The sequence below is a fragment of the Zymoseptoria tritici genome, chromosome 8, assembly GCF_000219625.1.
Source record: "Zymoseptoria tritici IPO323 chromosome 8, whole genome shotgun sequence".
NCBI lineage: Eukaryota > Fungi > Ascomycota > Dothideomycetes > Mycosphaerellales > Mycosphaerellaceae > Zymoseptoria > Zymoseptoria tritici.
Window position 1 is genome coordinate 297371 of NC_018211.1, and position 11479 is coordinate 308849.

Below are 11479 nucleotides of genomic sequence, written 5' to 3' on the forward strand. Positions count from 1 at the left end.
CATCGAGGCAAGTCTTAGTGAGATACTAGCTCACTAATGCTCTCCGCCTATCAAACCTTAAAAGCATGTCGCAGATTGATGAGGTGCATACCTATGCGTCTACCGATGACCTGGGTATCGGTACTTCTCGACTTTTGCAAGAAATCCTACTGCATCCATTACTACCGCCTCGGTATCTCCGTACTCCCCCAGGAATCAAGACTTGGCTGAACCGAGCTGACAGCAGCTCGGTCACATGAAGGTAGTTTGGCGAGAAAAGGCAGCATGTCTGTCCTTCTGCATGGGTACTGGCCTATCATCTCAAAAATACATCTGAATACACCGCACACTCGAGTGTCAATTGCCTGGGAACACGCCGCTGATGGAGCAGAGCATCATTTGACACGTCTTGCTGCGAGGCGATACAAGTCGTCACAGCCTTACCACTACATATACTAAAGGTGCGACCATGTCAGGTTCAGACTAATTTCTGGTCACTCGGCACCTGAGATGTGCGGTCCGGCCATGTTCTCCGTCGCACATATACGCCAAGATGCGGCTTCTCGAACAGAGTCCAAGCCTCGGCGACTTCACGCTTCGCACGTTCGAGGACAAGGTGCCCGAATACGCCATTCTATCACATACATGGCTCGACGACTCGGAAGAAGTCAAGTTCCTGGACATCTCGGAGAATACTGGCCAGACGAAGAAGGGCTACCAGAAGATTCAGCTGTGCGCTGATTTCGCTTCCAAGCGAGGGCTGCGCTATATCTGGGTGGACACTTGTTGCATCGATAAACGCGATGGCACTGAGCTTGCTGAAGCGCTGGCTTCGATGTATCGGTGGTACCAGAACTCATCCGTATGCTACGTTTATCTGTCCGACGTTTCGTACGACGAAGATCAAGCTCATGCTGTGTCTTCGACGCCAGTGTGGGAAGCTGCCTTTCGACAGAGCAAGTGGTTCACCCGAGGCTGGACTCTACAGGAGCTACTTGCGCCAAAAGTAGTTCGGTTCTACTCCGCAGAAGGTATCTACCTTGGCAGCAAAGCATCGCTTCTCAGATGTATCCACGAAATCACCGGTATACCCCAAGTGGCACTTCAAGGCGAACCACTGGCCACGTTCAGAGTTTCCGACCGTTTGTCGTGGGCCCGAGACCGACGAACCAAACGTCGTGAAGATCGGGCTTACTGCTTGCTGGGTATTTTTGATATATTCATGCCGATCATTTATGGCGAAGGCGATCATGCTTTCGTTCGTTTGCGGGAGGAGACAGCAAAGCAGATTGCCGAGTGCGAGAGGCATCACGAGAGAAGGACAAAATTGACGTATGCGCTTCACAGTCTGCCCATAAGCCCTTCAGCGGCCTTCGACTCCCGGCAACAGCGAGGCCGAGATACGTGTCTCGAGGGCACCAGGTCCGTGCTTCTCCAGGACATCGTCGCATGGGCTGACGGTCCAAGAGGATCTATTTACTGGCTCAATGGAGCCGCAGGCGGGGGCAAGTCTACGATCGCTCGCACGGTGGCTAAGATGTTTCACGACCGAGGTAGCTTGGGAGGCAGTTTTTTCTTCAACAAAGGTGGCGGCGATGCTAGCAAAGCTAGCCGACTTTTCACAACTCTTGCTTCGCACCTGGCGAGTAGAGTACATCCACTACGAAGCCACATCTGCAATGCTATCGAAGAATTCCAGACCCGGACACAGCAGACCATTCACGACCAATGTGAGCATTTGATCATTCGTCCATTATCGCAGCTGGATCGCGACATCTCACCCTTCACTGTGGTGCTGGTCATCGATGCGCTAGATGAATGCGAAAGCGACCAAGACATCGGGATCATCGTCAGGCTCCTGCCCAGGGTCGCAGAGTTGAGCAATATACGCTTGCGAATCTTCATCACCAGCCGGCCCGAAGTGTTTGCACGATTCGCTCCACAGCGCACGAGTCTGGCGGGTTGCGACGATCAAGTCTTCTCCAACGTTGCACCTACACTGGTGGACAAAGACCTGTCACTCTACTTCGAAGCAAGTTTCAGCACTGTGAGAGAAGAATTCGGGCTAGTTCCGAGCTGGCCAGGTGGTAGGACAATGGCTAAGCTGGTCGAGCTGTCCAACGGCTCCTTCATCTCGGCTTCGACTGCGTGCCTGGCCATCAGGGACGGCGGCTGCGAGGCCCTTGACCGCATCACAAGGCTCACTGATGACCAGCGCTCTGAAGAAGGCCCTCGGACGCATTTGGATCGGATCTACGAAGCCATGCTAAGGGACGCAGTGCCATCCGAGTCCGATCATCATGCGCGGGTTGATTTCTGCCAGCAATTGCGACGACTTCTGGGCACCATCGCCATAGCATACTCTCCGATGACTGCACGATCGCTGGCCACCCTTTTGGACGTTGATTATCAGACGGTGACAACTTCCCTTGCGCAGCTCCGAACCATTCTTGAATTACCACAAGATGACAAGGGACCAATCTGCCTTCGTCATCCGACATTTCGGGAATTCCTTCTCGACGAAACCAGGTGCACCGACATGGACTTCTGGGTGGATGAAACTGGAGCTCATTATGAACTCACCCGACACTGCATCAGAGTTATGTCTGGCCTTCTAAGACGAGACATCTGCCATCTCAATCTTCCGGGCAGTCCTGCTGTGGAGATTGATCATTCACGACTCGACAGGCTTTTGCCTCCTCATCTTCGGTACGCATGTTTACACTGGGTCAGGCATTGCCGAGACAGTAAAGGGCATCCACGCGACGGCGGCATTATACACCGCTTCATGCAGACTCACTTTCTCCATTGGCTCGAAGCATTTTCCTTGATGGGCCGGAGTGCGGAGATGGACATAATCTTGAGGATGTACCAGGCTCTTCTGATCGTGAGTACGCCATACCCGGGGGCGAACGTCACGTCGTTAATTCTATGTCAAAATAGCCTGCAGAAAATCCTTTACAAGTACTGTTCATCAAAGATGCCAGACGCTTCGAATATGCATTCCAGTCAATGATGACCGAGGCACCCCTTCAGCTGTACTGTGCTGCCCTGATGTTCGTCCCACCATCCAACAGCCTGCGGCAACGCTTCTTTGACCAACTACATCTTTCTCTGGATCAGGCTCGAGTGGTACACGCTGATGCGCCCGAGATGAAAGACGAGTATAACTTTGTCAACGACGTGGCATTCACGCCTGATGGACAGCATCTGGTATCAGGATCTTTATCTGACTGGGTGAGAGTGTGGAATGTCGACACGAGAGCACCCTTTACGAAGTTTGACGGCCAGAGAGACAAAATTAGCTCCGTTGCCGTATCTCCAGATGGTTCCAGTATTGCCTCGGGCTCGGACGACACTACCGTCCTGGTATGGGATTTCAAGTCAGGAGCCACTCGCTTCGTCCTCTCAGGCCACACGCGCTGGGTCAATAAAGTGACCTTCTCGCCCAACAACCAGCAACTAGCATCGGCTTCTATGGATGAGACCGTCCGACTGTGGAACCTCACGGATGGACGCCTGATGTTTATCTTGAAGCCGAATTCTGGCTGTGTCAACTCGGCCGCATTCTCTGCGGACGGCTGTTATATTGCGCTAGGGACGGCTGAGTCGTCTGTCCAGATATGGAATCTGAGCAGGAAAGACCTTCACATGAAGTTTGTGGGCCACACAGAACACATTAATTCTGTTCAGTTCTCGCCGGACGGCAAGTATCTTGCCTCTGGCTCCAGTGACAGGACGGTCCGCACATGGGACACTGCGACTGGAGTACAACACTTGATCTTGAGCGGCCACGAGAAGACAGTCTGGGCCGTAGCTTATTCTCCAAATGGCTTCTACATGGCCTCCGGCTCCGGCGATGCGACTATCAAAGTATGGGATAGCACCACTGGCAGTATTCTCAAGACCCTGACTGGCCACACCAGTGGTATCAGCGCCCTTGCATTCTCGCCCGATGACCGACTTTTGGCCGCCGGACTATTCAATGACGAGGTCTGGCTTTGGAATACCGACGCTTGGAGATCGCGCGGCCAGCTCGCTGACTTTGACTACGACGGCGAGCTCGACCGTCTGTCAACCGCTGAGGTAGCGCACAAGGACGGCGTGACTATGCTTGCGTATTCGCCAGAAGCCGCCTTGCTGATCTCGGCATCAAAGGACACCACCCTCAAGGTTTGGTCGGCCACTGGCAGACAGCAGTGTCATTTATTGGGTCACACCGATAGCATCACTCATGTCACCTTTTCTCCAGAAGGCGACGTCGTCGCTTCGTCATCATTGGATGCCACCGCAAAGATCTGGAGCCCGGCTACAGGTTTAGTCCTGCACACTCTACAAGGTCATGCGGATACTGTTCGTGTGGTGCGCTTCTCTCGGGACGGCCGCATGCTTGCTTCGTGCTCGGCTGATGGGAGCATCATCCTTTGGGACGTTGCGAGCGGAGCTGCGATACGCACGCTTACCGGCCATACTGATGCTGTGAACGACATTGTCTTCTCACCCGATGATCGTCCGGTTATTGCATCATGTTCGTCCGACATGACTATATGCCTCTGGGACTATCAAACAGGCGCAAAACTCTTCGGAGGACAAACCATCCGAGCTCACCACGAATCGGTGGACTGCATTTCGTTTTCACCAGATGGCAAGCTGCTGGTATCTGGTTCCATGGACAAAGAAATACGAATGTGGAACACTGTCGGAACATCGCTCAGTCTTCTCAAAGGCCACGAGTCCCGCGTCACTGCCGTTGCATTTTCCACGGACACCAAGAAAATTGTCTCCAGTGCCGAAGACGGCAACATCATCATCTGGGACGCCCAAGCAGCCACACAATTGGCGGTGGTCTCCGTCGGCGTTGCACTCTACCATGTTGCCTTCTCTGCTTGCAACCGCTACATCGAAACAGATCGAGGCTCGTTGGAGATAGGCTCGGAATCGTCGCGGATACAGACTCCAGCTTCAGCGAATGCACAGACGTCATTCGTTGGCAAAGATTGGGTGAGACGTGGTCGCGAAGACTCTCTGTTACTCCCGGCGGATGGCTACGCTGCAACGAGCGCCGTCACGTTCGGAGACACTGTCGTGCTTGGTCACGCGAACGGCGCAGTCTCCTTCATCGACTTCTGAACGCTAGGACTTTCCTCTCCATCGTTACTCGAACCTCCACATCACTTGCAGCAAGCGTCATTGCTTCCACCTCTTTCCTGCGCTCCGCCAAACGCCAATCGACTAAAGTTATCCACCACTCCACGAATACCGCTCTTGCCAGCCGCCATCTGACTGGGAGTGCTGGAATATGAAGGCGGCACGTCCATGCACGGGTTCTGCGTGAAGAAGTTGCGTGGTCGCAGAAGTACGGAGCAAGGCTCGGCGGGCCTGAATGCAAAAACTCAAAAGTCAGCGAGGTTTCAACCGTGGGAGGGAGACACTTACATCAACGGATAGTCCTCGGGCGACGGAAAGTGGGTCAAGCCAAATGTATGCCACAAAACGACGTCCGTGTTGTCAAGGCTGGCGGTCGGCTCTGCTTCGATCCAAGCGGGAATACCCTGCGACGGCTCGCCTGATGTCTGCGGGACATGTTTGCCGGCGGGATGAACTTGGTCGTCCGAGTAGCGAGTCTGCATGGTGGTGTTAGTACGGCACGGCATCGAGGATGGTGGCAGACTTACGACATGAACAGCATGCCTAGCAAAACCGGCCCGCTTCCACACCAAGCTGCCCTCCTTCGGCAACAAAGGCGGCACTTCTCTGCTAACAAGTTTGTACGCAACCGGCTTCTTGCTATACGGATTCAACTTGTTCGTATTAGCCAAATCCCAAGTCCGGCTGGTAGCGCCATTGTAATCGCACGCCGCCTCGCCCATGGTCTCGATCTTCGTCTTCTTGGCGTAGAAAGCATTTCCGTAAGGGTTCTCAGCGCTTCCCACTGCGGCATCGGCAGCCACGGCGTCGACTTGGAAGATGGTGTTGTCGTGGCCGTCGATGCTCGGGTCGATACGTAGACAGAAGAGATGCTGGTGATTGTGGGCGTTGACGCCGGGGTAGACTTCTGTTCCATACGGAGCGGCGGACTCGCCGGGTGCGAGGGCGTAGGTGTTGAGGATTCCGGTTAATTTGACTTCCAGTTGGATTGTGCCGTCTTGGTGGAAGATCTGGACGGAGAAGAGTTAGCCGTGGATGTAAGTTGCAGCTGCATAAGGCCACATACCCAGTAAATGCAATACTCGTAGTTGGCCGCAGTGAAGATCTGGCTGATGATGAACTTCCTCGCCCGTGTGACGGTACATGACTCGTCTCGGAAATCTGTGTGCTTGAACAGAATGCCGGCGTCCTCTTCGTGGATGCAGACGGCGTTCTTGATGACCTGAGGCTCGCCCGACTTGGTGACGAATGCTGCGTCCATGTACATGATGGAGCCCTTGCAGTCGCAGCCCAGAGAAAGTGAATTGGACATGAGACCGCATCCCTGATTTCGGTCAGTACAGCCTCGTGGATTTCGGCATGATTTTGCTCACATATTCGCCGATGTCCAAGGCGTGCTTCCTCTGGTGAGGGTGATCCGGGTTACCATACGGCACGACCATCTCCGCGAGCGACAAGCGCCAGAACACAGGTCTGACATTACCCTTGTCGTTGAAGGTGATGTTTGACAGCACCAGACCCTCCCTTGCGTTGAAGCCCACATGCACGCTCCAATTCTGCCATTTGAGCGTCCGTCCCTCCGCCTTGAACGAGACACCTTCGGGTTGGGTGATGTTGATTGGTTTGAGATCGGTTCGGAATTCTTTCTTCAGAGCTTCGGCGTGGTAGTTGGTGGGCGCCGCAATGTTCAATGGTCTTCGGACTTCTGGCACATCGATGTGAATGATCTCCTGCGTGTCGGCGTTGTAGATGCTATGGGAATGTCAGTCTCGCTATCGAAGAGTAGTATTCTTCGATCAGAAGGCGGTTCCAGTACTTACGGGCAGAAGTCGAGTGGGTAGGTGTACTGAGAATCGTCGACGTGCGGTCGGTAGTACATCAGAGCCTGCTGTAACCGCACGGTCGAACCCCAGCGATGATCGTAGCCGATTGTCCAAGGATCGCAGTAGACTAAATGTAGATCAGAGACTGGTGTCCGACCCATTCAGACGATGCGACCATACCTTTGTGCATATCCGTTGCTGGTATACCCAAAATACCGCACTGCTCAATGACCTTGGGATCCTTCCTCACCACACTCTCAACAATCTGGAGGTCCTCCATGGTGATCATTGGCTGAACACCCTCCGTGAGCTCCCATTTGACAATCCTACTCTCCTTCAAGTCGACCAGTCCATCAAATACCTTACTCCCTCTCCCAATAGCAACAACATCCGCCACCCGATGAGGTCTAGGGTTAGTCTCAGGATTCGATAGCCATTTCTGCAAGTCTGCTTTTCGTGGTTCCTGCAACGTAACGGCATTGAAGTGCACGTCCGGCCATTCTTTCTTGACAATGGCGACTGCGGCGGCGATTTCTTCTGTCGATAGAGGGTCCAGAGGATGGGCAGTTGTTGCGTGGCCGAGATGGGAGGCCATCTGTGCGAGGCGTTCGAGGACCATTGTGTGTTACGTTTTGCTTCAAACGGGGAATGGTTCGAGAATGGTTCGAACTTTGGAAGAATGGACCTCAAGGTTAAATGTCAAGTGAACCAATCGCTCACTCGTGTTCATACGGCTGTGGATGCCATATCCAGCAAGTGGGCACACGTTCCAGAGCTCTTATCGCGGACGAGGTACCACGATAAGCTGGCCGCATCGGGCAAAAATAGCCTGAGGCGACGTGAACGGAATTTGGCCGCTGTCGAGTGCCGACCACGTACAGACAAATGTCAGAGAGGGGTCTCTGAATCATTATCAGCGGGATGGAGCACCGTCGGATGTCCTCGACCAGACATGCAGTGAGATGGGCGTTGTGCAAAGAAGGTTGATGCAGGCGATTGTACGGTGGAAATCGATTGACTGAGGGAATGCGAAATTCAAACTAGGTCACGTGCCAGTATCAACAAAAGCCTCCCGTCTGCCATATTCCTTTGGAGGTCCTCCTCTTGCTTCTTCTTGGATATCTTCTTCATCTCGATCATTCATCCTAGAAGCCACAGTGCCGTTGAGATCTCGCGCCGTGGCCACTTCATCCATCTACCAAGTCAAATCGGGCAGATTCAACGACCTCTCCTGTGCTCTCTTTGCCGCACTCACAAACCTCGTCCTCTCCTCTTCATTCTTGAATTCAATCCTGACTCCTGACACCGAGCTCGCCGGCGAAGCCAATTCGAGAAAAGACTGGCCATCCGGCAAAGTCCTCATCCTCCTGGGCGCACTGCCGGTCTTCGGGACTGACACATTGATTTCTTTGACCTTGGCATGTCTCGCTCCGTCGTCCTTGACCTTGATCGGCTCCCTGCTACTGTTGATCCACCATTTCGCCCAATTGCCGTCGCCAAAGTTCGTACGCGTGTGCATCAATGCAAAGATGCCGCCCGAGGCACCAGGGGTCGACACGCCGTCGTCCTCCCAAAGCCGGAGCACTTCCATTGCAGAGAATTGCTCTTCGAATGAAAACGCACCTTTGAAACCTGCGTGAGCGACGGTCGTCTTGGTGGTTCGATAGCTGCCGATAAGTGTCCGACCAAAGACGGCGGATTGAAAAGCCATGGCATCGCTTTCGCTGTGGAAGTAGTAATTGACCCACTTCGTATTCTTCACTGAGGTCAAGGGAGCGCCCCACGTCTCGTCGTGGTATCTCAGATGGACTCGAGAGCTTGCGGGTCGAATCGAGACTTTCTCCGGCTCGGAGTACGAGCAGTAAGGAACGGTGTCTTCGGACTCAGAAAGCTCCTGCTGAAGTCGAGTCTGTTCGTCCTCCGAGATGCACCAGATAGATGTGATCATTCTCGCGGGCCCAGGCTCGCGATTCTCTCGCTTGCGGATAACGCATAGTCGGCTTTGCTGACATGCTGCGAGCCGATCGAGATTGTGACGTGGGTCAGCGGTGTCATTATCTCGGGCTACCTCGACCAGTCTGCACCCTACATCGCAGAGGATCATCGCGTTCCGGCATAGCTGTCTCAGAAAGTTCTGTTTCTCCGTCGCCCTGGGTGGAGAGACTGCAGGAATCAAAGCCACACTTCGATTGCAATGAGACTGATCAGAGCACGTCGGCTTGCGCGCTTTAGGTGCCAAACGCTCACTCCGAATAGGCAAGAGCTGTCCATCTGGCTGTAGAGCTAGCGTGGGAGACCTCGGAGTCGGCTGCGATACAACGATCTGCCCGTAATCGCTGTTGCAAGGACTTGGAAGTGTTTCGGACTCGGGTCTAGCGAGGACTGTACGCCGAGAGCGATGATGTGTGGGAGCAACCACACTTTCGTTCCGCGATGCCTTTGGCGAGGGTTGACATAGTCCTGAGTCGGGGCGATTATCCGCTGACGTCTTCTCATTGCGTTGGTGGCCCAAGTTCTCATCATCGACAGGGTTCTTTGAGGACTGCTCCCAAATGTTTGCACTCCGCTTTGCCTTGTGACCTTGGCTTGGAGACTTATTGGATACGAAGGTGGTTGCTGGGAGCTTGATATCGGCTTCAGCCGGTGGCGACAGCTTAGGGAAAAGGCGAAGTGGTGACTTGGGAGGCGACTGTGGTGATTGAGGAAGCGTGAATGGAGTAACATCAATCTTCTTCGGGCTGGTAGCAAAATCCTTTGGTGCCGGAATCGGAGGTTTGATCGCAAGTGACACCTTTGTATCTTTACTGGGCTGCGACTTTCGGCTCTGCCTCCCTGTGGGCGTTTTGTGCATTCTGCGAACGTTCTCGACCATGGGTAGTACGACATTGTCCAGTCTGATGGGAGATCGCGACTGCACAGCATGCGTCATTCTTCGAATTGCATCGGTGTGCATCTGCATCACATCCAGAAGATCGCTGTGCAAGTCAGCCTCACGACGATATGGCGCATGCTTCTACGGACAATTGGGATGACATACTCGATATTGCCTCCGTCGGCTGTCCACACCATATCGTCGAAGTGCGAAGTAACGACTGCTCGCCACTTTCTCTCAACAGTGAACCCACCAGCACTAGTTGCGGTCTTTGTGACGACCTGGTAGGTGTCCACAACGACCATCAAATGGGCCAGCGTGTCTCGAGCATAGTCGAGTATCTCATCGATGGCAGACTTTGTCTCATCACCTGCAAGTGCGAGCACATTGCCTTGATCGTCATGCAGCGTTCTCGCGATGAGGTTCAAAACATCGCTCAGGGCGTTCGCTTCTCGTTCGACCTCTGTGAATATCGCTGGAGCGTTCTTGTTGCCACATCTGAAGGCTTGTCCAATCTTCCATGCCGACTGAGACAGCATCAGCATGTCGCCGACTGACAGGTGTCGCGACCCCATTGCTGATCCTGGTTTGTTAGAGGTGAACTGTGCTGTCCCACACCGCTCTTGCGCCGAAAGTTCGGCAGTCGTTGAGCTTGACTTGGCTAAAGGTAGGTAGACGAAATGAGAAAGGAAAGGTCAGCAGCATGCGGACGTCTCGCCATATACACGCGATCGCTGGAACTTGTGCCTTCGAAGAGCTCCATTGCACATGGGTGCTCGTTTATCGGCAATTGTCCAATGGAGAGCTACATGTCAAAGAACCTCACGGTGCATCCCCGGAATGTGGTATTCAGTGCGGGCATGCTTCATCCAGGTTTGGTGTTCAGCCGGCAGCCGGTGGCCACCCTCGAGCCTCGATTGGTGCTCTTCCTTGCGAACGTGTGGTCAAGCACTGACCGGGTCCCGGGGATCGAGACAAGGCGAGCTGTGATGACCGTGCGACATGCTTGGGTTGCTTAAATGCCGCCTTACCTTGCTCGAAGCCAGGCTGACGACATGGATTTCACATGGCCTGATCGGTGGCATCGCATGAGTTTGGTTGCGCGAAGGCCGTGTGCACCTCCTTCATGGATCTCATCGATTCAGGTGGGATAAATTCGCGGTCAGCGAACGAGAGAGAAGGAATGGAGATGGCGATATTGATGTTGCGATGGCAGAGAAGAGATGTCGGCGAAGATACGAGTCACCCAAAATGACGGCCAAATTTGGCGCGTCCACGGCAGAAGCTCGGTCATCTCTTCACCGCAATAAGTACCTTGATGGCAAGTTGCAACGGAGCGAGACGTCTCTGACATTGAGAAATGAGAATGAAGAGACGTCCTTCTCACACGGACCGTCTTGCACGCACCTTGCCTCGCATCATTTCGTCATATCACATCACCCACAGGGTTCCTCTGCAACGTTCCTCTCGTGATCATTCACATGGTGTCATTTCTGTTCGCTATGCACATGCTCTCCATAAATCTTGTTCCGGGGAATCCTTGTTCTGCGCCATCGCTGAATGAAAGCTCTCGCGTCACGCGTAAGAAATGGCGCAAGGGAGCGCCATCCTCCGTCCATGAACGCCTGCCGTAAGTCTAATCCTATTCGAGATCTGC

General features: G+C 53.7%; 3 protein-coding genes across 3 annotated transcripts; 1 reads left to right on the forward strand and 2 right to left on the reverse strand.

The window, feature by feature from the left end:
• Positions 1-1201: 1201 nt before the first annotated feature.
• MYCGRDRAFT_46654 (uncharacterized protein) lies at positions 1202-5109 on the forward strand (the record flags this gene model as incomplete). The annotated part of the gene is made up of 2 exons (XM_003849852.1): positions 1202-2866; positions 2923-5109. 2 exons carry the CDS (start codon positions 1202-1204, stop codon positions 5107-5109), a joined length of 3852 nt encoding a protein of 1283 aa, XP_003849900.1.
• Positions 5110-5150: 41 nt separating this feature from the next.
• Positions 5151-7584, reverse strand: MYCGRDRAFT_100872 (uncharacterized protein; the record flags this gene model as incomplete). Its single annotated transcript, XM_003850469.1, has 7 exons — positions 5151-5358; positions 5416-5603; positions 5655-6137; positions 6194-6451; positions 6501-6879; positions 6948-7077; positions 7131-7584. 7 exons carry the CDS (start codon positions 7567-7569, stop codon positions 5151-5153), a joined length of 2085 nt encoding a protein of 694 aa, XP_003850517.1.
• A 561-nt stretch (positions 7585-8145) lies between these two features.
• MYCGRDRAFT_46813 (uncharacterized protein) lies at positions 8146-10397 on the reverse strand (the record flags this gene model as incomplete). Its single annotated transcript, XM_003850468.1, has 3 exons — positions 8146-9100; positions 9248-9925; positions 9988-10397. 3 exons carry the CDS (start codon positions 10395-10397, stop codon positions 8146-8148), a joined length of 2043 nt encoding a protein of 680 aa, XP_003850516.1.
• Between the last annotated feature and the right edge of the window lie 1082 nt (positions 10398-11479).